Source organism: Callithrix jacchus, chromosome 15 (genome assembly GCF_049354715.1).
Source record: "Callithrix jacchus isolate 240 chromosome 15, calJac240_pri, whole genome shotgun sequence".
In the NCBI taxonomy this organism is placed as follows: domain Eukaryota; kingdom Metazoa; phylum Chordata; class Mammalia; order Primates; family Cebidae; genus Callithrix; species Callithrix jacchus.
In genome coordinates, this window is record NC_133516.1 from 36,374,014 (window position 1) to 36,397,477 (window position 23,464).

General features: G+C 43.8%; 2 protein-coding genes across 6 annotated transcripts in view; one reads left to right on the top strand and one right to left on the bottom strand.

Annotated features, from left to right (window-relative positions):
- On the top strand, positions 1–18,306 carry IL17RB (interleukin 17 receptor B). 4 transcript variants are annotated; one of them, XM_002758435.6, is made up of 11 exons: positions 1–99; positions 2,156–2,180; positions 3,121–3,261; positions 4,906–5,033; positions 5,784–5,910; positions 8,013–8,060; positions 9,605–9,744; positions 10,352–10,426; positions 11,404–11,503; positions 12,818–12,916; positions 17,088–18,306. In XM_002758435.6, exons 1-11 carry the CDS (start codon positions 40–42, stop codon positions 17,648–17,650), a joined length of 1,506 nt encoding a protein of 501 aa, XP_002758481.3. In that variant the 5' UTR covers positions 1–39; the 3' UTR covers positions 17,651–18,306. The 4 variants fall into 4 exon arrangements, with proteins under 4 accessions (XP_002758481.3, XP_008980068.3, XP_035131753.2 ...); XM_008981820.5 differs by lacking the exon at positions 10,352–10,426; XM_035275862.3 differs by lacking the exon at positions 4,906–5,033 and having other exon boundaries at positions 5,803–5,910.
- Positions 11,677–23,464, bottom strand: part of ACTR8 (actin related protein 8) — a 20,002-nt gene continuing 8,214 nt past the window's right edge. Inside the window, exons 9-13 of one of the 2 annotated variants that reach the window (XR_013527365.1) lie at positions 22,909–23,004; positions 22,243–22,383; positions 21,083–21,347; positions 20,146–20,451; positions 11,677–19,346 (exon numbers count right to left, since the gene is read on the bottom strand). Coding sequence is in view for 1 of the 2 variants with exons in the window: in XM_008981819.5 (XP_008980067.1) it covers positions 19,203–19,346; positions 20,146–20,309; positions 21,083–21,347; positions 22,243–22,383; positions 22,909–23,004 (810 nt within the window). In the remaining variant the exon portion in view is untranslated. The remainder of the gene's footprint in view (positions 19,347–20,145; positions 20,452–21,082; positions 21,348–22,242; positions 22,384–22,908; positions 23,005–23,464) is intronic. The other variant, XM_008981819.5, reaches the window with a different exon arrangement.

A 23,464-nucleotide genomic window follows, 5' to 3' on the forward strand; every position in this document is an offset into this window, starting at 1 on the left:
AGCGTGCGGCCGGCCGGGGTCCCGCGCGGTGGCTCCGCGATGTCGCTCTTGCTACTGAGCCTGGCCGCCCTGTGTAGGAGCGCCGTATCCCGAGAGCCGGTAAGCCCCCGCCAGCACCCCTTCCCGCGTCTCCCGGCCCTGGGGCCCAGATCCTGACGTCGTCTGACCCGCCTGCCGAGGCTGTCCCGAAAGAGTGCACGGATCGTCGGCTAGAGGGGCACGCCTGTACCCTCCGGGCAGCCCCCAACATCGGCCGGCGTCAGGCTGCTTGAGTCAGGGGCGTGGGAATCAGGCAGACCCAGTGTCAGATGCCACCCTGTCCTGTTGGTTCTGTGATTTATGCTCACCAAGCTCCAAGTCCTGAACGGTAAAACGAAGGGCAGTACCAAGCCCACCAGGGTCTCTTAAGGAACGACGACGGCAAGGGGCCTGGCACATAGTCGTTACTAGTTATTGTTACTTGGGGTCTGCTCACCTGTTGGGGCACAATAACTTTCTCCGCTAGCATCCTCTCCCTTTTTGGCCATGTTGATTGCCCTCTTCATTCGTGAAGGCAGTTTCCTTTCTTCCCCAGTGCCCTGAATGACAGGGAATCTTCTGCTTCACTGAAGAGAAAATAGCTCATCCCCTAAATAACCTTTGAAATGATACCCCTGCCCTCAGCATAGCATATAGCATCAAGCTCGGTAGTTACCTGTTAGTGGTCAAACTCCATTCACTGTTTCCTCCTGTCTTCAGCTCCTATCCTTCCCCTCTGTGTCAGTTCAGCGGCTCCCTTGGCTTTTTGCACTGGAGTGAAGAATTCATTCCTTTTGCCGTAGTTGCTACAAGGCCAACAATTTGAGCTTGGTAGCATTTGGGGTTGTTGCTTGGCTTGTCTCACCAGCCCTTTGATAAGAACTCAGCTCCTGGTATGACAAAAAAGAAAGAAAGAAAGAAAAAAGTCTGGTTGGACACAGTGGCTCACGCCTGTAGTCCCAACACTTTGGGAGGCCGAGGCAGGTGGATCACCTGAGCTCAGGGTTTGAGACCAACCTGGCTAACACGGTGAAAACCCATCTCTACTGAAAATACAAAAAGTAGCCAGGCAGGGTGGTGGGCACCTGTAATCCCAGCTACTCAGGAGACTGAGGCAGAAGAATCACTTGAACCCAGGAGGCAGAGGTTACAGTGAGCTGAGATCACACCACTGCACTCCAGCCTGGGCCACAGAGCGAGACTCTGTCTCAAAAAAAAAGAAAAAGAAAAAAGTCTGATGCTATCCCTTAGAGTTCATTTTTTTAAAAGACAAATAAATGATTGACAATTTTGCCCAAACTCAAATCACTCAAACCATCCAAAGGAGGTCTTAGTGTTTGGAAATGTGGATGCTCAGCAGGGTCAGATTACAGAGCTGCTGGACATATCACATTGAGTCTTGTCATTTGAACTTGCTGCTGCCTAAAGGCTCAATATTTTAGGTTCAGTCTTTTATTCCAGAACCAAAGCACATATTATCTTTTCTTATGAAAAAACACAAGCAGTTAATTTCAAAAGATTTAGTACCAGCCTTTCTTGAACAGGAATAATAATATTTAGTTGTTGACAGCTCTTTTAAAAAGATAATATGGTGCAATCACAGTTACTTATGGTTTCCTAAATTGCTCAGTGAGTCCTTCTGTGTTAGAAGGGGAATATTTTACAGAGCCTGAGGGAAGTACCTTGCAACTGCATTCAAAGCTTTCTTTTGTTTATCTCTTTAGCATAGCTACTCCTTAACCTGGGGAAACTCAGTCAATACTCCAGGTCATCCTAAAAACCTAGTGTTAAACATTAGAGTGTAAAGGTGCCTCACATCAGTCTCAGTCATCCCCTGCTTGCAGCAGGGAAGGCTGACACCCAGAAATGGGTGGAGACCCACCTCTGGTCTTTTAGTGAGGTTATGCACAGGCTTGAGGATCAGGCATACTGATGGCTAATCCATGGTCCATCATAGCCTACAGTGGGCAGCTTAATTTCCCCCTAAGCTGTGAAGCAGAACCAGTTCATCTTTTCTTTGAAAGTTTGTCACTTGTATATGCATTTAAGGGAAAAATGGTGTTCTGCCGAATTTGGCAAAGGAAAGCTTGTGGTTTGATGGCTTCAACATGACGCTCATTTTTTTTCTCTCCCACAGACCATTCAATGTGGCCCTGAAACTGGTAGGTGCATTACAGAATGGGTATTTGGAGCTTTACATTGAAAGCACAGTTGGACTTTTAGGAGGCCTAAATACAGGCAGTAGGTTATCAAAGACCAGGCACAGGGTGAACCATTGCTTTGTTGGCTGATGCAGATGAAGTCTCTGTCTGCTCAAGGCAGAACTCTGGGGTCTGGGGGAAAAAAGAGTGTTTCAGACAGGCTGGCCTCCCGGCCAGTCAGGGTGGGGCTTACCTTACAAGGGGGAAGGTGATGCCTGCCACTCTGCAGAGGGAGATAGAGGCCGTGGGAAGGTCATTTAGAGTTGGGATCAAGAAGCAAATGTTTCAAAGAAGAGCGGGTGTTCAAGATGGTGGTATTTGAAGAATAGGTAGGCTTCTGCCCAAAAAATGTGCGTAGGGAAAGTGAGCTGGAGGAGAGACGGCACCAGCAAAGTTAGGAGGTGGGAAAGTTGTGTGGGACAGCTGCTGGCTGGAGCCCAGGGCCGAGGCATGAGGAAGACAGGGCTGACTCTAATAAACATGTCAAGTGCACTGAATATATATACCTATGTATATACACAAGCACCTAGATTGGTCCTAAGTGCTCTGTAGGTGGAGGCCAGGTGGTTGAGAGTACTTCTCTTAAATCAATATGTCTCTGATATAAATCAGCCAGTACTAAGAAACATTTGGCCTTAGCAGGAAGACGTGAGGAATTGTTGGATGAGGTAGCTCACACCTATAATCCCAACACTTTGGGTCGCTGAGGCAAGAGGATCATTTGAGACCAGGAGTTTGAGACCAGCTTAGGCAACAGTGAGACCCCATCTCTACAAAAATTTAAAATAAGAAAGAAGTGAGGAATTGTGAATGGAGGAAGGTTTGGGGTGGGTCACTGAGAGGAGATAGCATCAGACTGGGCCGGGAAGGAGAGTGTCCTAGAAGTCTTGCCTTTTCCCAGGGCCATCTCCAGAGTGGATGCTACAACATGACCTAACCCCTGGAGACTTGAAGGACCTCCGAGTGGAAACTGTTAAAACAAATGTTGCAACAGGGGACTATTCAATTTTGATGAATATAAGCTGGGTACTCCGGGCAGATGGTAAGTTTGCATCCATCAAAGATAAGGCTGAAAGTGTCTACTAAACCAGAAATGTTCAGACTATATGAACCGTTAATTCCATTCCTAGGCGTAACCGACAGAAATACATACATGCATGCACCAAAAGCCACATACTAGGATGATCTTAGTGGCACTACTCATCACAGACAACATTAGAAAGCACTCAAATGCCCAGCAGTAGAAAGGAATCACCATATAAATTCCCTTACAGCAACAAGAATGATCTATAACTACACACAACAATATGGATGAATCTCACAAACATAAGAAGGCAGATTCAAAAGAGTTTGTACATTTATATCTGTGTGCATGCCTGTAGGCATACATGCCATATGATCCCACTTATAGAAAGTGCAAAACAGGCAAAACCAATCCATTGGTTAGAAGTCAAGATAGTGGTGGAGTGCAATGGCTCATGCCTGTATTCCCAGCACTTTGGGAGGCCAAGGTGGGTGAGTTGCTTGAGGCCAGACATTCGAGACCAGCCTGGCCAACATGGTGAAACCCTGTCTCAACTAAAAATACAAAAATTAGCCAGGCATGGTGGTGAGCACCTTTAATCCCAGCTACTCAGGAGACAGAGGCACAAGAATTGCTTGAACCCAGGAGGCAGAGGTTGCAGTGAGCTGAGATCACGCCATTCCACTCCAGCAGCCTGGGCAACAGAGTGAAACTATGTCTTTAAAAAAAAAAAAGGCCTGGCGCAGTGGCTCTTACCTATAATTTCAACAGTTTTGGAGGCACAGGTAGACTGATCACTTGAGGTCAGGAGTTCGAGATTAGCCTGGCCGACATGTTGAAACTCTACTAAAAATACAAAAATTAGCCAAGTGTAGTACACACCTGTAATCCCAGCTACTTGGGAGGCTGAAAGTCTATTCAGTCAAGAATCCATGAGTGGCAGGCACAGAGAGTCACCTACAGTCTCCACCTAGGAAGATTCAGAGGGGTAGGGGAGGCAGACACAGGCACAGTGTCAAGGGAGTCCCAGAAGGGAGCTGTGCTCCATCTGAGTGGGATATAGTGGGAGGACTGGGAAAGGGGCCCTGAGAAGCTGTTTTAGGTAAGATGGGGCCATGAGGGTATGGGGCCTTACCTGGCACAGTGAGCTCTTTGTCAGCTGTGGTTATAGTCTGCAGTGCATGAGTGAGTTGGACTTTAAAGGAGTGAGACTTGAAGAGGTAGGGAATGGGAGGAAAGGACCTTCCAGAAAGAAGAATCAGCATGGATAAAGGTGCAGTCGGAATAGGCGTGGTTTGGTGATGACACTCTTGGAGGGTCTTTGTGGGCTTCCCGGAGGCCAGCCTGTTCCTCTTAAAAGAGACCCAGACATCTTTGCAGGCATCCTGTGAAATTCAGGCTGACCTGTGAGGTGGAGGGAGCTTGGGCTTTGGAATCTGAATCAGCTACTGGTGAGCTTTATTAGTTTAAGAAGAGCTCCCTGAAACTCTACTAAGCCTCACGATCCCCATCTGTAAACTGCAGACAGTGGTGCCTACCTTTCAGTGCTGTTGTTAATATGAGCTGAGACATAAAGTAAAGCATGCTAGTAAAGCATCTAGCATCAAGTCAGCCACATAGCAAGTGCTAAATAAACCAATGCCCTCTTGCCCATCTCGGCAGCCAGCATCCGCTTGTTGAAGGCCACCAAGATATGTGTGACAGGAAAAAGCAACTTCCAGTCCCACAGCTGTGTGAGGTGCAATTACACAGAGGCCTTCCAGACTCAGACCAGACCCTCTGGCGGCAAAGTAAGCACCTTTTTGGGTTTCATTTCGTTTTGTTTTGTTTCTAGAGATAGTCTTGTTCTATCACCCAGGCTGGAGTGCAGTGGTGCGATCATGGCTAACTGCAACCTCAACCTCCTAGGCTCAATCGATCCTCCCACCTCAGCCTCCAAGTAGCTGGGAATACAGGCATGAGCCACCAGGCCTGGCTAAGTTTTATAGTTTTTGTAGAGATAGGGTTTCACCATGCTGCTGGTCTTGAATTCCTGGGCTCAAGCAATCTGCTTGCCTCAGCCTCCCAAAGTGCTGGGATTACAGGTATGAGCCACTGCGCCCAGCCAGAGGCACTTTTATGCATTTGGCTAATTGCTGCTGAAAGCTAGGCCCTTTGTTTGGGGAGCATGGATGATGTGCTGCTCACACAGGCTGGAAAATAGTTATGACTCAGAGCTTGGAGGAAGATGCAAGTTCCAGTCCCATTTTTAGCTACTTCTCTATTCTGTGCTGTTGGTAAGTCAGCATCTCTGGGCCTCAGTTTTTCTCTACCAGCGAAGGGAAGAGAACCAGACTTCAATTATATGCTGGCTTTAAAACTTTACTTCTCTGATTCTATAAATTGTGTGGTGCCCATTTTCTAAGTAGACATTGGCCGGAGACCTAAGTTCTCACAGCATAAGTAATGAAATACAAAGTAAAAGGGCAACACACAAAAGTATACTGTTTCTGTATTGCACAGTGTTTTGGGAATTGAGAGTTCCTTGCTTTGCCTTTCAGTGGACGTTTTCCTACATAGGCTTTCCTGTGGAGCTGAACACAGTCTATTTCATTGGAGCCCATAATATTCCTAATGCAAATATGAATGAAGATGGCCCTACCATGTCTGTGAATTTCACCTCACCAGGTAAACTTCCTCACTCGTTTATTATTCTTTGTCTTGTTGGGATGCCTACTTTGGGATAGGTGCAGAGAGAGCCCAGGGAACCTTGGATAAGGCTTTTGACCTTAACAAATCTCAGTTCCCTTACCTATAGCATGGACACAGTAGTAACCATGCTTTACCCACAGAGCAGAGAGGATAAAGTCAGGTGAAATGTAGGACAAAGCCTGTTCCTGTGTTCTGAGCACTGTGCTGAATCCTTGACATGCATCATCTCACTTAAGCATCCCAACAACCCCAAGGTTGGGAGAGCTGCATTTTTTACATGAAGAAACTGAGAGGTTACATCACTTTCCCTGGGTTATACACACAGTAAAAGTGAAGCTGACATTGGCACTCTGGTTCTTTTAGAGCAATGCACTTGAGCCACTCTTTGTATCCCTGATGCAAAATGTTTGTTCATTCCAGTCTCAGCTTTCTTGAGTGGGCTGCCTGTGACTGGGCCTCTGAGGATCTACAGCCTCCAGTCGGCTTGTCCCCGAGCGGTCCACGAGAGGCAGGGTGGTCCTGAGTTGAATGCTGGGCTCTTGCCCCAGCTTTGTGACACAGGTCCAGTTCTCTAGTACAATGTCACACACGGGGCTGTGATGAGGAGAGACAGGATGGTGTGTGTGAAGGGTCCATTCGAGCTGAGTCACCCATTCCATACCCCCATCCTGTCATCTGTCTCAGACAAGGTGTCAAAGCCAAATGGGTAATTTCCAATTCACGGCTGGTCTTGGAGACTGTGGTCCAGGGTGTTTTTGGTGCTGCACCATTTATTACACATGGTTTACAGCTTTCTTGATGAGACCAAACCTCATTTTGTTTTTAAATAAGCTTTTTTATTTTGGAATTATTTTATTTACTTTTTTTTTTTTTAAATGTTGTTTCGATCTTGTTGCCCAGGCTGCAGTGCAATGGCACCATCTTGGCTCACTGCAACCTACACCTCCCAGGTTCAAGCAATTTTCCTGCCTCAGCCTCCCAAGTACCTGGGACTACAGGCATGCGTCACCACACCTGGCTAAGTTTTGTATTTTAGTAGAGATGGAATTTCACCATATTGTCCAGGCTAGTCTTGAACTCCTGACCTTGGGTGATCCACCCATCTCGGCTTCCCAAAGTGCTAGGATTACAGGCATGAGCCACTGCACCCAGCCTTATGTTGGAATAATTTTAGATTTTCAGAAAAGTTGCAAAGATAGTACAAAGAGTTTCCATATACCTCTCACCCAGCTTCTCCTATTGTTAACGTCTTATATTACCAGGATATATTTGTCAAAACTCAGAGGCCAACATTAGTACACGTCTGTTAACTAAACTCCAGACTTTATTTGGATTTCACCTGCTTTTTCATGAATGTCCTTTCTGTTCCAGTTGCATTTAGTCCTTTGTGTAGCCTTAGTCTGCTCTGGTCTGTAAGTTTCTTAGTCTTTGTTTTTCAGGACCTTGACAGTCTTGAGTCCTGGCCAGGCATCCTGTAGAATGTCCCCCAGTTTGGGTTTGTCTGATGTTTATCTCATGATTAGACTGGGAATTCATACCACAGAGGTGCTGGGCCCTTCTTATTGCATCTCATCAGGGGTGTATGGCACCCTGATGACACCAGGTGAGGGTCACCTCAACACTAGATTAATGTGGTGCCTGCCAGCTTTCTTCATGTAAATATACTGTTTTTCCCAACTCCCATTTTTGGAAACAAGTCACTAATTCTACCCCACCCTGAAGTGAAGGTATGGAAGTATTAGGCTTCACACCTAGAAAGGACAGGCAGTGTCTACAGATAATACCAAATGTCATTTTCAAATGGTGGATGGCTTTCAAGTTTTCTCTTAGGTATCAAAGATACTGTTTCAATAAAGGCTGTATTTAAATTAGACTTTTGTTACCAAGTCATGGGAGGATGATCTTCTGTTTAACAGTAAAATGTTAGAGCCACATTTGAATTTGCTATCTTACATCTGGAATGTTTTGGCAGTTTGTTACAGGTGTGGTATGCGTATGTGTGTATGTACTTGATGGCAAGGGGGGTGGGGCAGAGATACCCTTTTCTAAAATGTAAAAGCTTTCATTCAAATTTCCAGGCTGCCTAGACCACATAATGAAATATAAAAAGAAGTGTGTCACGGCCGGTAAGTAAATACAGCATTTGCTTTTATTATTTGAAGAAACGTGTAACTTGAGGCAGCATAGGTCTCTTCATCTTTGCACAGATGAAAAAACTGAGGCCTAGGGGAGTGTCGCATATCCAAGTCACCCTGATGGTGGTGGCAGAAGCACCTAGAGCTCCTCATCTCCTGCCAGCACTTTGCCCACTGACTGGAGCAGCCTGTCCAGGAAGGGATAGACCCTCAGTATATTTACATAGCAGAGCAGTAGTCACAAAGAACCACCCCTACCCTCTTGGTTAACAATATTTTAGCCCAAATGCTCAGTGGTGCCAATCAAAGGCTCTTCCTGATGGATGGGAGTCCTATGAGCCCTTCCACCTGCTCAGACACCAGCACCACCCACCTGTGGCCATGGGAACCCTAAGAACCTTCTGTTTGGATTAGCAAACATTCAAGGTGGAAGTTTCAGTTCGCTAAAGGACTGGCCCAGAAGTACGCTCTCAACTTGTGTCCTCAAAGAGGATCACTTTTCACAGGCCAGTGAATTTTACCCCTTGAATTCTGTAATAGGCCCCTTTAGGATCATCATTCCCTAGTGCCTAATTTCCAAGGGTTTATGTAAATTTCTGAGTATATTACTCATATATAGTATGGATGAGTATATTACTCATACTATATATGACTATATTAGTGTTGGAATATTATGAGGCTAGTGGTATTTGGATCAGTCCAGAACTTTTAGACACCCTTCACCCCACAAGGCATCCCTGGTACATCATCAGACAGCTGTGCATGCTGTCCTTGCTAGAAGGCGGATTTGGATGCTGAGCTTCCCACCAAGGGTACAGAGGACACTGCAGGTGTGAGGAGGTCAGAGGGCCTCGAGTCAGCCCTGGGCCTGAACTCCTGAAGACAGTTCTGAGCTAGGGCCTGAAATGGTCTTCTCAGTGGGGAAGATAATTTCTGCTGTTTACATTGTGTTCCTGGAAATCAAGCTAGTCCTTATTTGCAAGTCACATGAATGAAACAACTGACTATTTCTGCCAAAGTGGACCTATCAGGGTATATCCTTTAAGCTACAAGCCATTTCCTTCTTTCTTTGCATCTAGTGAAGCTGGCAGAATGGTCTGATGGATGAAGCTTCTGGAACACAATATTCTAGTGGTTGTAGTCCTGACCGTGAATTCACGTGCCCTATAATCTTAGACGTTTTCTAACCCGTGGCTCCTTCTCCCCAACCTGGGAGGGAGAAAATACTGACCTATCCCTTAACTCCAAAGACAGGTTGAGAACAGCAGTGAGTAGCAGAACCAGTCTGTGCCTCCCACCACCCTCAGCGCAGGGAAGCTGTTTTTAGCAAAGCATTGATGTGGGGATCCCCAAACTGTCTTGGGCAGCAACTACTTTGAGACTCTGGAAACAATGATAAAAAGTTCACTGTGTAGCAGCATCCCTGTCTCTTGGACATTGTTCCTGAGAACTTGGATTCATTTCTATAAAGCCCTGTGGAGAACTTGAGATAAGAGTTAGCAAGTTCATCCACATGGTTCTCTCTCAACTCATAGGAAGCCTGTGGGCTCCGAACATCACTGCTTGTAAGAAGAATGAGACGGTAGAAGTGAACTTCACAACCAGTCCCCTTGGAAACAGATACATGGCTCTTATCCAACACAGCACCGTCATTGGGTTTTCTCAGGTGTTAGAGGTACTTTCTCTCTTCATCCCCTTCACCCTGCCTTCCAGCTTTCCTTAGTGCGTTGACAGAAAATGGGGACAAACATGCTGGGCCATTTTGATGAATTCAACAGATAAAAACAAGTCCATGTGGGCATCCTGAGAGATGTCACTGTGACCCTCCAACCACAGAAAGAAAGAAGTCTCCGAAGCAGGAAACGAGCCCTTCTTCACACAGTCTAGTGAATAGAGTCCGTTTGGGAAGCAAAGCTGCTTTGCTGGAAGCCTTGGATCTACTCACTCATGTGCCTCATAATTCTTTTTTGAGGGGGTTGACACAGGGTCTCACTCTGTCGCCCAGGCTGGAATACAGTGGCATAGTCACAGCTCATTGCAGCCTCTACCTCCCAGGCTCAAGTGATCTTCCCACCTCAGCCTCCAGCTGGGACTACAGGCATGTGCCATCATGCTGAGCTAATTTTTTCATTTTTCATAGAGATAGGGTTTCACCACGTTGCCCAGGCTGGGTCTGGAACTCCTGGGCTCAAGCCATCTGACTGCCTTGGCCTCCCAAAGTGTTAGGATTACAGGCATGAGCCACTGCACCCGGCACCTCATAATTCTGGACTGTCTCTTAGCCATACCAGAACAAACAAATGCGAGCCTCAGTGGTGATTCCAGTGACCGGGGAAAGTGAAGGTGCTGTGGTGCAGGTAAGGTTCAATGAGCTGTTCTGGGGAGGGAAGGGACATAGAAGACTTCCACCATTCTTTGCTTTTAAGGATGAGTTCTCTCCTTTCAAGTGTACTTCTGCCAACAGACATGAATTAAGTGGCGTTAATGGGGTCTCCTTTGCTGCAACCTCTGCACTGCCAAGGTCAGAAGGCCAATGTGGCAGTCATGGTCCCTTTTGCTTGTATTAATGGCTGCCTTCCAAAGCACTTTTTATTTCCATTTTCTGTCGCAGACACTCAGGAATAGCAGTACCTTTTTACTTCCCCAAACCTTTAACTGCAAGGCGAAGCCGCAAAGGGTTTGAAATGGGAAGGTTTGAGTTCCAGTAAGTGTGTGAACTTTGGAGAGGGGCTGCCTGTCATCTCTGCCACAGCAGACCCAGCTAGAAAACAGGAAGTTTGAGCAGCAGGTCTCTTTCAACTCTAGTTTTTGAGGTGGGGATACAGGAGGTCCAGTGGTACACAGCCACTCCCCAGAGTAAGGAACTTCGTGCTTCGTTCCCTGGAATGTAAGTGCTCAGACATGCCAGAGGGGCCAGCCTATGATGGCTACTCTGCTTTTCTGGAGAACCATAGGTTTCCTTTACAGGGACTTGCATGTCCTAAAGCACTGGCTGAAGGAAGCCAACACGATCACAGCTGCTCCTTTTCTCTAGAGGAATGTTTGTCTATGTGGTAAGATATGACCTAGCCCTTTAGATAAGGGAACTGGTATGTTAGTAACATGTACAAAGTTTAGGTTCAGAATTTGGGAGTTGTGGGCATGTGGGTTTTGGGTTACTGGTTTTGACATTAGGGCTTTGTTATAGATGTGTAACCAAGCAGAAAGTGCATGACGACACTAGAGGTGGGGGGTGAAGCCGGAAGGAAGGGAAGTTTTAGCAGGAGTAGGAGTTGTGATGAGGCTTTACTGTGATGCGTGGTGTGAACTTTCTGAGCCTCTCGTTTTTCCTCAGCTGACTCCGTATTTTCCTACTTGTGGCACCGACTGCATCCGACACAAAGGAAAGGTGGTGCTCTGCCCACAGACAGGCGTCCCTTTCCCTCTGGATAACAGTAAGTGCCCTGTCACTTCCACCAGATGATGAAGAGGCTTGGGAAACGCGGTCACTGACCCCCGCTCAGTATGTGGCAGGGTGTGTGTATGTAGGCAGTACGAGGGGCCCCTGCCTGTGTACACTGAACTGGCATGCAGAGAAAGCCAACAGTGCTGTCCCAGAGAACCTATAATCTGAGTAAGAACAGGCTTTATTTGTAAAACCACTCATGACTCTTTACAAAGCAGGATACACAGAAGGAAAAAAAAATACGTAGTGCACAATGTATGTTCTGAGTGCCACAAGGATCTGCTGAAAACAGCCAAAGGTGTAAGATGACTGGATATATAAAAGAATGCATATTTCACTATATTCTGATTCTTTTACTAGTCTCAGTGGCCCAGGATTCTGTTGATGTGGTCACATGGCCAACATTTGGATAACAAATGAGAAATAATGGCACCAAAAGACACGCCTCACTGGTGCCTGAGAATGGCATGTTCCAGAAAATGTCTCTGGAGTTAGAGATGTGTTAGCTTTCTCATTACAGATAGAGAAATACAGTGTTTACACAACTAGCCCTGGGGTGGGAGCAAAAGTTGGAAGGTGTCATTAGACTCAGCCAAATGAAGTGAAGACAACCTAGGTGCCTGGCAGTCCTGACTTGTGTGTGGGCGAAGCCTTACAGATTCCTGAGCATGTTGTGCCTGAGCTTACCTGATGTTCTGGTGAGGCATGTGGCATTATCCTCCACGGATGTCTAACAAGACAGCCTGTAAAAATGCCATCTATATGTGCTACATATGTAAGCAGTTGTACTCAGAATAACATTCCTTAAAGAACAAAAAAATCAGACAGAAACGCTAGTTCCTACTGTAAAAAATGCCTGTGCATATCAGGATAAAGAAGCCAAAGAGATTTCAGGATTGTACTTAACTTCCTGGGTCCATATCCCTTTTGAGAATCTAATGCTAGACCTACACACACTAGGGAAAAAGATATGATTGGCAGACTCTCTAAAGAGGTTCTGACTGAAGGTTTTAAAGGGAACTAACCCCTACAAAGTGGCTGGGTATGGTGATGCATGCCTGTAATTCCAGCTACTCAGGAGGCTGAGGCAGAATTGTTTGAACCTGAGAGGCAGAGGCTGCAGTGACTCAAGATCGTGCCACTGCACTCCAACCTGGGAGACAGAGTGAGACATTGTCTCAAAATAAATAAATAAATAAAAATAATAAACAAACCTCTACAAAGTACACAACAATCTTAGTTTTTAAGTAGGAGATAAGTGTGGATTTGTTTTCCAAAAGTGAATAAGCTTTGTTTTCTCCAGACAGAAGCAACTTGGGAGGCTGGCTGCCTCTCCTCCTGCCATCTTTGCTGGTGGCCACATGGGTGCTGGCGGCAGGGATCTATCTAATGTGGAGGCACGGTAAGGGTTATAATTCTTTAAAGACATCCTAATAAGGAAATAACATTTTGAATTTTCTTTTTAAAGAAGATTCCTCTGGAGGCAATCATATGTTGGCATTTCCTAGAGTTAGACAGCACTTATTTCGTACCTTCAAGTGCTTCTAAGGAGACTGATAGGAGAATGACTAAGTTACACATGCCAGGTGAAAGCAGGGTCAGGACTTCCAGATCTTCTGACTGTCCCGTTTTTATTTTTACCATTGAGTCACCTACCAGTACTGAAATGCGCAAAAGATGGCTGACAAAAAATTACCCTTTACCTGTGACGGTTACTCTATACAGATAGTTCCTGTTTTTTAAAAAACAGTTCTAAGGTATAAGAAAAACCTTCACTTGGATTTATATATAGTTAACCCTTGAACAACACAGGTTTGAACTGCGCAGATCCACTTACATGTGGATTTTTTCAATACATATTCTGGAAAATTTTTTGGAGATCTGTAACAATTTGAAAAAACTTAGGTGAAACTCATTGAATTTAGTTTTCAATAAAAACATTGAAAAAATTAAGAAAAGGTATGTCATCAATGCAGAAAATGTATGCAGATACTAGTCTACTTTATCATTTGCTACCATAAATATACACAAATTATTAAAAGTTAAAAATTCATCAAAACTTAAACATACACACACCAACTATACATGGCACCATTCAAAGTTGAGAGAAACGTGACCAAACGTAAAAGATGTGGTATTAAATCATAACTGCATAAAATTAACTGCAGTGCATACTGTCTTGCTGTTAATAATTTCCTAGCTCTCCTGTTGCTACTGTGGTGAGCTCAAGTGCTGTGAGTATCCACTTAAAACACCATGTGATGCTCATGATCTCCACACAAGCAGTTCATCTCTCCAATAACTTACATATCACAGTAAAAGGTATATCCAGTGGTTCTCCTGTATTTTTCGTGTTTACTGCAATATTGTAAACCTTAGGAACCACACGAAGTGGCACTAATAATGCTGGAAGTGCTCCCAAGAAGCAAAGTCATGAAAAAAAAAACAAAAAACCTTTTTGTTACAAGAAAAAAAGCAAAATTGCTTGATATGTACCATAAATTGAAGGTCTGCAGCTGTGATGGTTCACCATTTCAAGATAAATGAATCCAGGTCAGGATCACAGTAAAAAAAGAAAACAGAATTCATGAAGCCATCATTACAGCTACACTAGCAGGCATGAAAACCTTGCAGTTTTTGCAGAATACCTTTTAATCTTGTATTGAAAATGCAGCTTTTATGTGGGTGTAGGATTGCTATAAGAAAGGTTTACCTGTAGACTCCAATATGATTTGAGATAAAGCAAAGTCATTGTATGACAAAGCAAAAGGAAGGCGAAGCATCTAAAGCTGGAGAATTTAATGCCAGTAAAGGATGGTTTGATAATTCAAAAAAGTGACTTGGCTCAAAAACTGTCAAGATTAACAGGAGTAGCAGCTTCCGTTGACTGAGAGGCAGCCGACGAGTTCCTAGATGCCATTAAGAAAATCACTGAAGAGAAAGGATATCTGCCTCAGCAGGTTTTCCGTGCAGATGAAAGTGTTCTCTAATGGGACAAAAATGCCACAAAGGACACTGATTAGTAAGGAAGAGAAGCATGCATCAGGATTTAAGGCAGGAAGGAACAAGTTAACTGGACTGCTTTGTGCAAATGCAGTTGGGTTTATGATCAGGACTGCCCTTATCTATAAAGCTGCTAATCCCCTGGCCTTGAAGGGAAAAGATAAACACCAGTTGCCAATCTTTTGATTGTACAATAAGAAAGCCTGGACAGTGAGAAAACCTTTTCTGGATTGGTTCCATTGATGCTTTGTCCCTGAAGTCAGAAGTACCTTGCCAGGAAGGAACTGCCTTTTAAAGTCCTTTTGATATTGGACAATGCCCCTGGCTGCCAGAACCCCATGAGTTCAGCACCAAAGTCCTCAGAGTGGTCTACTTGCCCCCAAACGCAACATAATTTGGCCTCTAGATTGGGAGGCCATAAGGACCTTCAAGGCTCATTACACACAGTACTTTATGGAAAGGATTGTCAACACTGTGGAATCAATCACTGTGGATTGTCAACACTGTGAGAGAATGACATGGAAGTCTGGAAGGATTACATCACTGCAGATGCCATCATTGTGACAGAACAAGCCATGAAAACCATTAAGCCTGAAACACTAAATTCCTGCAGGAGAAAACCGTCCAGATGATGTGCATGACTTCACAGGATTTACAACAGAGCCAATCAATGAAATCATGAAAGAGACTGTAGATGTGGCCAAAAAAAAAGGTGGGAGGTAAAGGGTTTCAAGATATGGATCTTGGAGAAATTCAAGAGCTAACATACCCATACCAGAAGAACAAAGAGAAGACAATCTGATGGAAACGAGTGCCTTCCCAATCAGTGTGAGATGATGATGAAGACTACACAGAAGCAGTGCCAGAAAACAAATTGACATTAAACAACCTGGCAGGTTTCTAATTAGTCAAGATGGCTTTTCTTTTATAACATAGACCCTTCTATGACACAGGCATTAAACCTAAAGCAAATGGTGGAGGAAGGATTGGTACCATATACAAGTAATTTTAGAAAAATGAAAAAGTAAAAACGTCAGAAATGATGTATTTCTGTAAAGTTACACCGAGGCACCCAACTCTCCTGCTGCCTCTTCCACCACTAAGTCAGCAAGTCTAACCCCTTCCTCAGCCTCCTCAACATGAAGATGACAAGGATAAAGACATTTCTGATGGTACACTTCCATTTAATGAATTAGTAAATATCTTTTTTCTTCCTTATGATTTTCTTAATTACATTGTTTTCTCTAGCTTACTTTATCAGAATACAGCATATAATACATATAACACAAAATTATGTGTTAATGGACTGTTTATGTTAATGGTAAGGCTACCAGTCAACAGTAGCCTATTAGAGGTTAAATTTTGGGAAAATCAAAGGTTATACAAGATTTTCAACTGCATGCAGGGCTGGTGTCACTCCCCGCTGTGTTGTTCAAGGGTCAGCTGTACTAAGGACTTTGCCAACTTTAAAACATGGAGTATTTGAATACAGAAACCAGAGCATTTGCATACTCAGCTTGAGGTAGACATATTAAAAAAACTTCTCCATATGTAGAAAAGGAAATATAAATGCATCCTTTGAGATGTAAATAGAACAAGATTAACTCCATGTTCTTTCTAAGCTAAGAAAGCCACAGGGGCACTTGTACCTCAGGAATACTTAAATTTAGGGGATGCTGTCTGACCTGTATTCATTACAGGAGTTTCAAACATGGTTTCCGTTTTACAGCACCATATAGGGCAGAATTCCAGGTAAGGTCCAGGGTCTGAAAAGGGGTGCCATTTAACTTTGGGAACTATAAAGAAACTCTACCACCTGCAGGGAGAAGATGGTATAGGCACCTATTGAATTGGCCCAACTTAAAATGTGATGTGAAGTGTGGAAGTCAAGTGTCCCTGTTCATACACAGCACCAAAGTACTGAGGTTACAATCACCCACCACAAAGAAAGTATCTTTTATTTGTTTATTTATTTAGAGACAGGGTCTCATTCTGTTGCCCAGGCTGGAGTGCAATGGTGTGATCTTGGCTCACTGCAACCTCTGCTTCCCAGGCTCAAGTGATCCTCCCACCTTAATTTCCTGAGCAGCTGGGATGTGCCACCACATCCAGCTAATTTTTGTACTTTTTGTAGAGATGAAGTTTCACCATGTTGCCCAGGCTAGTCTTGAGCTCCTGGGCTCAAGTGATCTTCCAGCCTTGGCCTCCCAAAGTGCTGGGATTACTGGTGTGAGCCACTGCACGTGGCCAACAAAGTATCTTAAACCTAAAGTTTCTATGAATTTATTTGAAAAGAGAAGGCTTAGTTGAGAGGATTGTTTTAGTGAGAGGGACTTAGAAAATACCTCTTTTAAAATAAGGTTTAAAAGTTAAGGTTTAAGCATCAGTGTGTTTCAGGTGATGTGTTCAAAGGGAACATTAAGGATGTTTTTCCTTGCTGTCACTAACAAGGCCCTTAGTGCTCAGCTGACATTGTCTAGCAAGGGATCATTTGTCAGGAATGGTCTACACAGAGTAGAAAGCCTGCTGTTTACTGTTCACAAATAACAAATACTTTTCTCCTCCGACAGAAAGGATCAAGAAGACTTCCTTTTCCACCACCACACTACTGCCCCCCATTAAGGTTCTTGTGGTTTACCCATCTGAAATATGTTTCCATCACACAGTTTGTCACTTCACTGAGTTTCTTCAAAACCAGTGCAGAAGTGAGGTCATCCTTGAAAAGTGGCAGAAAAAGAAAATAGCAGAGATGGGTCCAGTGCAGTGGCTTGCCGCTCAAAAGGCGGCAGTGGACAAAGTCATCTTCCTTCTTTCCAATGAGGTCAACAGTGTGTGTGATGGTACCTGTGACAAGAGTGAGGGCAGCCCCAGTGAAAACTCTCAAGACCTCTTCCCCCTTGCCTTTAACCTTTTCTGCAGTGATCTAAGAAGCCAGACTCATCTGCACAAATATGTGGTGGTCTACTTTTCAGAGACTGATACCAAAGACGATTATGATGCTCTCAGTGTCTGCCCCAAGTACCACCTCATGAAGGATACCACTGCTTTCTGTGCAGAACTTCTCCACGTCAAGCAGCAGGTATCAGCGGGAAAAAGATCACAAGCCTGCCACAATGGCTGCTGCTCCTTGTAGTGTGTGTACCCATGAGAAGCAAGAGACCTTAAAAGCTTCCTATCCCACCAATTACAGGGAAAACAAAGTGTCTGTGATGATCCTGAAGCTTACTCTACAGCCTACAAATAGCCTTAGTAATTAAAACATTTTATGGCTGGGCGCGGTGGCTCAAGCCTGTAATCCCAGCACTTTGGGAGGCCGACGGGTGGATCACGAGGTCAAGAGATCAAGACCATCCTGGTCAACATGGGGAAACCTGGTCTCTACTAAAAAAAAAATACAAAAAATTAGCTGGGCATGGTGGCGCGTGCCTGTAATCCCAGCTACTCAGGAGGCTGAGGCAGGAGAATTGCCTGAACCCAGGAGGCGGAGGTTGCGGTGAGCTGAGATCATGCCATTGCACTCCAGCCTGGGTAACGAGCGAAACTCCGGCTCAAAAAAAAAAAAAAACATTTTATGCCAATAAAATTGTTTCAAATATTGCTAACTAGCATTAACTAAAGAATTGACTAGTAGCAATTCTTATGCTAATTGACTAGTAGCTTTAACTAAAGAATTGAAACTACATTTACAACTTCAAAGCTAAATCAATTTTATACATAGAAATCAATTACAATTATAATTGAAAACTATAACCATTTTGATAATGAAGCAATAAAGTATCTTCCAGCCAACCATCTCCTTTTGCATTGTCCATGCATTCTAGTAGGACTATGCAGTGGTTGCATGAGGCTACCTGCTGATGAGACCCACAGGCCATCTTAAATGAAGGGCCTCACCACATGAGAACCTTCAATTGCAACGCAGTAGACAGAACTGTTTAACTATTCTATGTTTAATTCATGAATACTAAATCTAAGAACACCTCATTGATTCACTCAATAGCATCTTAGGTGAAAAACCTGTTACATGCAAAAAAAAAAAATCATTGTTTTTAAGATAACGAAAGTGGGGAATACACAATCTTTACCTTTGGAAATCTGGACTTGAATGGGTCCAATTTTTTTTTTTCTGTAATCCAACAGAAAATGAAAAAAAAAAAAAACAAAAACAACCAAAACTTTCCCCCCTATTTGGGATTCTAAGAGGACATGAGTCACGTCATAAGTGCATTTAACTCAGACAACATTAAATCCTAATGAAACACTAGACAAGGGAGAAAATGGCATGAGTGGACAGTTCTCCCTCATGACACACTAACCCTGATAACCATCCATATGAGGCTGTCTGCTGATGAGACTCATGAGCCAATTTAAATGAGGGGCTTCACCACATAAGAACCTTCAATAGCAGCTTTCTCTTCACTGGGGAGTTTATGAGACCCTGAGAGAGGGCAAGAGAGTTTACAACTGAAGAATGAGTTCCTATTTATTCTCAAATGCCCTGACTAAACTGCTCAAAAGCAGTTTATAATTTGAAACCAATGCCATGTGCCCAATATATAGCTGAAATTCATTTACTGTCCATGACACTTAAGCATCTACATCAATAAATTACAAAACATATATTCTGTAAGTCTTTATACCAAAAAGCTTGTTTTTGGTCTTTGATGGTGACATTTCCTCCCCATTTACCACACAAAAGCAGCCCGCTCTCGTAACATGCGGACACCAAAGCGCTGCCACTCTCGCTGATAAATCCACAGCTCCTGTGTTGTATCCAAACAAGCCAACACTGCCCCTCCTTTCCATGCAATCAGCCGGGGATCCATGTCCTAGAGAAGGGATGAAGATATTTCAGTCTCATTTACTTGAATGTGAGACCAAGAAAAATCCCTGTTGAGTCAATCAATATTTAGTAAACCAGGCTTACTAATACATCCTGTATTAAAGACAGTAGGACTTATGTACTACAAGAATCTTTGTTTCAATAGCCAAGAAAACCTTTAAATTTTTATAACTAAAGATGCTGCTATTTACTACTATTGCGCAAATACCCAGGTCCTGTAAACAGGAACATAAAGAAATGACTTATTTCTAAGTTTGAGTGGAATAAATAGAACACCACAATCCCTCCCCCCTTAGGATTAGAAAGAAATATGAATATTTCCAGGAATTGTCATTGAGATTTAATGAAACGTACACATAATCTATTTATCAATTCCTGGGTTTCTCTTTCTTTTCAGAAGTTCAAACCAAAAAAGGTATTTAAAGATTATCTGATCCAGGGGCCAGGAGTAGATCCTTAATATAAAAAGATTAAACTGGAGCTGTTCTGGCTGGCAGGGCATGAGAGCAGTCGGTCCTCCCCTTCCCCCACCTGGTTCTTTAACAAAGGTGTAATTCAGTCACGCTAGTTTGGGGAGCACGGCAGGGGAAAGGGGCAGAAAACCAGTATCTTAGGCCAGAGTTCCTTCTACCACTTATGTGGCTTGCTGAAATTAATTTTTGCACTTGCCCTAAACCCTCAAGAACTCCTCAGACACAAGCCCATGCGTCCCAGGATTTGATCTGTCCACATATGAGGCTGGTTTCATTTGCATACAGTCCAACACGCACCAAGAAACAACCTACCTTAGGCCTTGTGATCACGTCCACATTTTCAATAATTCGCCTGAACGACGGTGGCATTTTGTTGAGAATTCTGTGCTGCAGAAATTCTTGAGCTTTATGAAACATCAAACCACCTCCCACCACTAGTATGGAGCTGTACATCTTCTTTTTGGTATCATCAGATGCTGAAAAGACAGTGATATCCTCCATGCTTCTTTTCCACATCCATAATTCTAGGCCAAGCCACCACCTCTTGCTTTGGGAAGTGCAATAGCCTTCTCAAAGATCTCCCTTCAGCCCACCCTCCACACTGCAGCCAGGGGAACCCTGCAAAACACAAATGTGGGTGTGTTACCATGCCACTGCAATCCTACTTGTAGGATTAGGATCAAAATCTTTAAAGGGACCTACAAAGTCTACTGTGGGTGGTCCTCACTGCTTCTCTAGCCTCATCTCACACCCTGCTTCTCAGCCACACTGGTCTTCACAGGCTTCTTCCTCTGCCCCATTTGTGACTGCTAACTGCCCCCTTTCATCCCCGACGTCTCTCTCAAGGGGTGCCTTCCTCAAGGAAGTTTTCCCTGCCTCCCACCTTCCATACCACCCCCTAGTAAGTAAAGTTTCTATATAAATTCTGCAAATTATTACACAAATGTGAAATTACCACTGGCAGGTGCTACAAAGTTGAGCTACAGGGCACTGACTGTTTAATAGTATTCTGCCAGTGGTAATTTCACACTTGTGTAATAATGTGACTTATTTTGGTCTCTTCCACTAGGCTATAAACCCATTCTACTTCATTAATGTATTCCCAACACCTGGCAATGCAAGCCAAGTAGGTGCTTGATCATTTTTCAATGAATATGTTACACTGCACAAGTACATCCTAGACTCAACCAATTCATTTCACTGGTATCTTGTTTCACTGCTATCCCCCGGTCTCCCCAGATGTGCTTACAACAGCAGTCTATGCTATGAAGGATGGCTTTATCCAGGCCCAGGGCTTTCCCTTCAAACAGCGAGATGGCAGTCTTTCTGGACATCAGTGCAGTGAGGGCCTCCTCAGAATCGTTGCCGGCCATCAGGCCGTCTCCCTGTGAGGACCCTAAATCTACCTCCTGGCAATGGAGTCTTTCTGGAAGATCAGAGGACTGGCCACGAAGATCCCCTTCAAATCCAATAGGCTTGGATGCAGACTTTCGGTCAGCAGTAGCTTTTGCAGACTTTAAATCAAAAGGACAACCAAGTAGGTGGTATTACTACAACAGAACACTGTTGATATTGTCTAGCTAGATTCCTCCCCACCCTCCTACTATGCGCTACTATAAAACAAAAGCCACCACTGCAATACAACAACTGCCCAGCACCCATTCCAGGTAACTTAGAAATGAGAGACGGTGCACAGACGACGATGCTCTGACCATTCCAAAGCAGTCTCTGGTAGGCAGGGTAGCTCTCAGAACTTTATCATCATTGGTTAGATTTTAAAAGTGAAATACCAGTGCAAACAGACTTTCTTCCCCTTACCCTGAGTTTTTAAGTGGAGTATTCTAGTCGGATTCATGGGCCATGACTGTTAAGGAATTCTTACTTTAAGATCCTATCTGTCTATTTCATGCTTGCCTCTGGGCAGGAACAAAGACTAGAAAAATCTAGTCTCCATCACGAGCTGACGCTGTTTCATTAGTAGTCAAGACCTTCAATTTGTGCCCCTGTACCAGACATCGTATTATGGGGATCTGCTTTCAACAAAGGAATTCAGCTGTTTGGCTATGCCACGCACCTTTCACAAAATTAAGTAATAGGTGAGATTTTAATGAAAATACTACCGGAAAAAATATTCAGAAGTAAATAATGTATGTAAATTATATACACCAAAAGGAAAGTGTCATTAACTTTTAAATGTATGGACTAGCATTCAGAAAATTAATGTTTGCTGAATAGAGAAATCAATCTTCCAGATTTTAAACTCAGACTTCAGTTCATCTATAATTCTAAAAGCTGTATCAGTGTTAGTGTGCTGGAAGATTGCACTGACTGCAATGGCTTATTAACTCTGCACAGATTTCTCCCTTCAGGGACAAAACTCTCTCTTCTTCTACCAGAATTGCTATAGACCTGTTCTTGCTTGCTCTGTGTGGCCAGCAGGTAATGTTCATCATGAGGATCCTCAGGATCACCCTGAGATCTGTGCTGCAAAGTCGTCATTTTCTGTCCAACAATTCCAAAAGTTGCTGGGTAAAACAAAGCCATTGGAGCCTGTGCACGGAAGGAAAAGAGTGATCAACAAAAGATACTGCCTCCTAAAAAAAACTGATCCATTGAATTCTGTTCTGAAAACAAAACTGGCAGATCAGATTCTCTAAGTTAGACTGGGCAGTGTTTAGTTGCTGTTTAATTCCCTTTTGGGAGTCACATTATTTCTCTGGTGTACCAAAGGCCAGAAAACTCACTCATCACCCAACTAGATGGGTGATATGTCACCATATGAGAGAAATCTCAAAGCACATATAAAGTACCTCATCATCTACTTCATAATTTCTTGATAAGAATGATACCTTTCTCTCTAAATAACAACTCATCATATAGTGGCTAACTAGAAAGATGTTCTTCAGATCCATTCTAGTCTATACTCTACCAGTGGCTTAAATATTGGTTTAGTGGATAATCTATAACCAGTTGACATTCTGATCTCACAGTGTTTCCAGCAAGTGCATATTATCTCAGTTTGACTGGCCTGGATAACTTTCTTTGTACCCATGGAAATATACACCTATAAGTTACCTGGAGTTTTTCATCTCCTAATCGAAATTGGTAAAGCAGGGCAGGACAATCAGGATGTCGAATCTGAAATTCATGGTCCTGAAGCCCAGAGATGTCCTGATTCCGGGAAAAGACGCTGTCAGTGAATCAGTAAGAATGCATGTAAACTCTTCAAATTATGCTTCAGCCTCTCCAACATCTAAATATCACCTATAAAAAAGCCCATGTAGGCCAGGTGCAGTGGCTCACACCACTTTGTAATCCCAGCACTCTGAGAGGCCAAGGCAGGCGGATCACGAGGTCAGGAGTTTGAGACCAGCCTGGCCAATATAGTGAAATCCCATCTCTACTAAAAACACAAAAATTAGCTGGGCGTAGTGGTACAGCGCCTACAGTCCCAGCTATTTGTGAGGCTGAGGCAGGAGAATAGCTTGAACCTGGGATGCAGAGGTTGTAATGAGCTGAGACCGTGCCACTGCACTCCAGCCTGGGGGACAGAGTGAGACTCCATCAAAGAAAAAGCCCCACCTACAACTTTGTACCACTCTCACTATAACTTAATAAAACAGGAATTCAG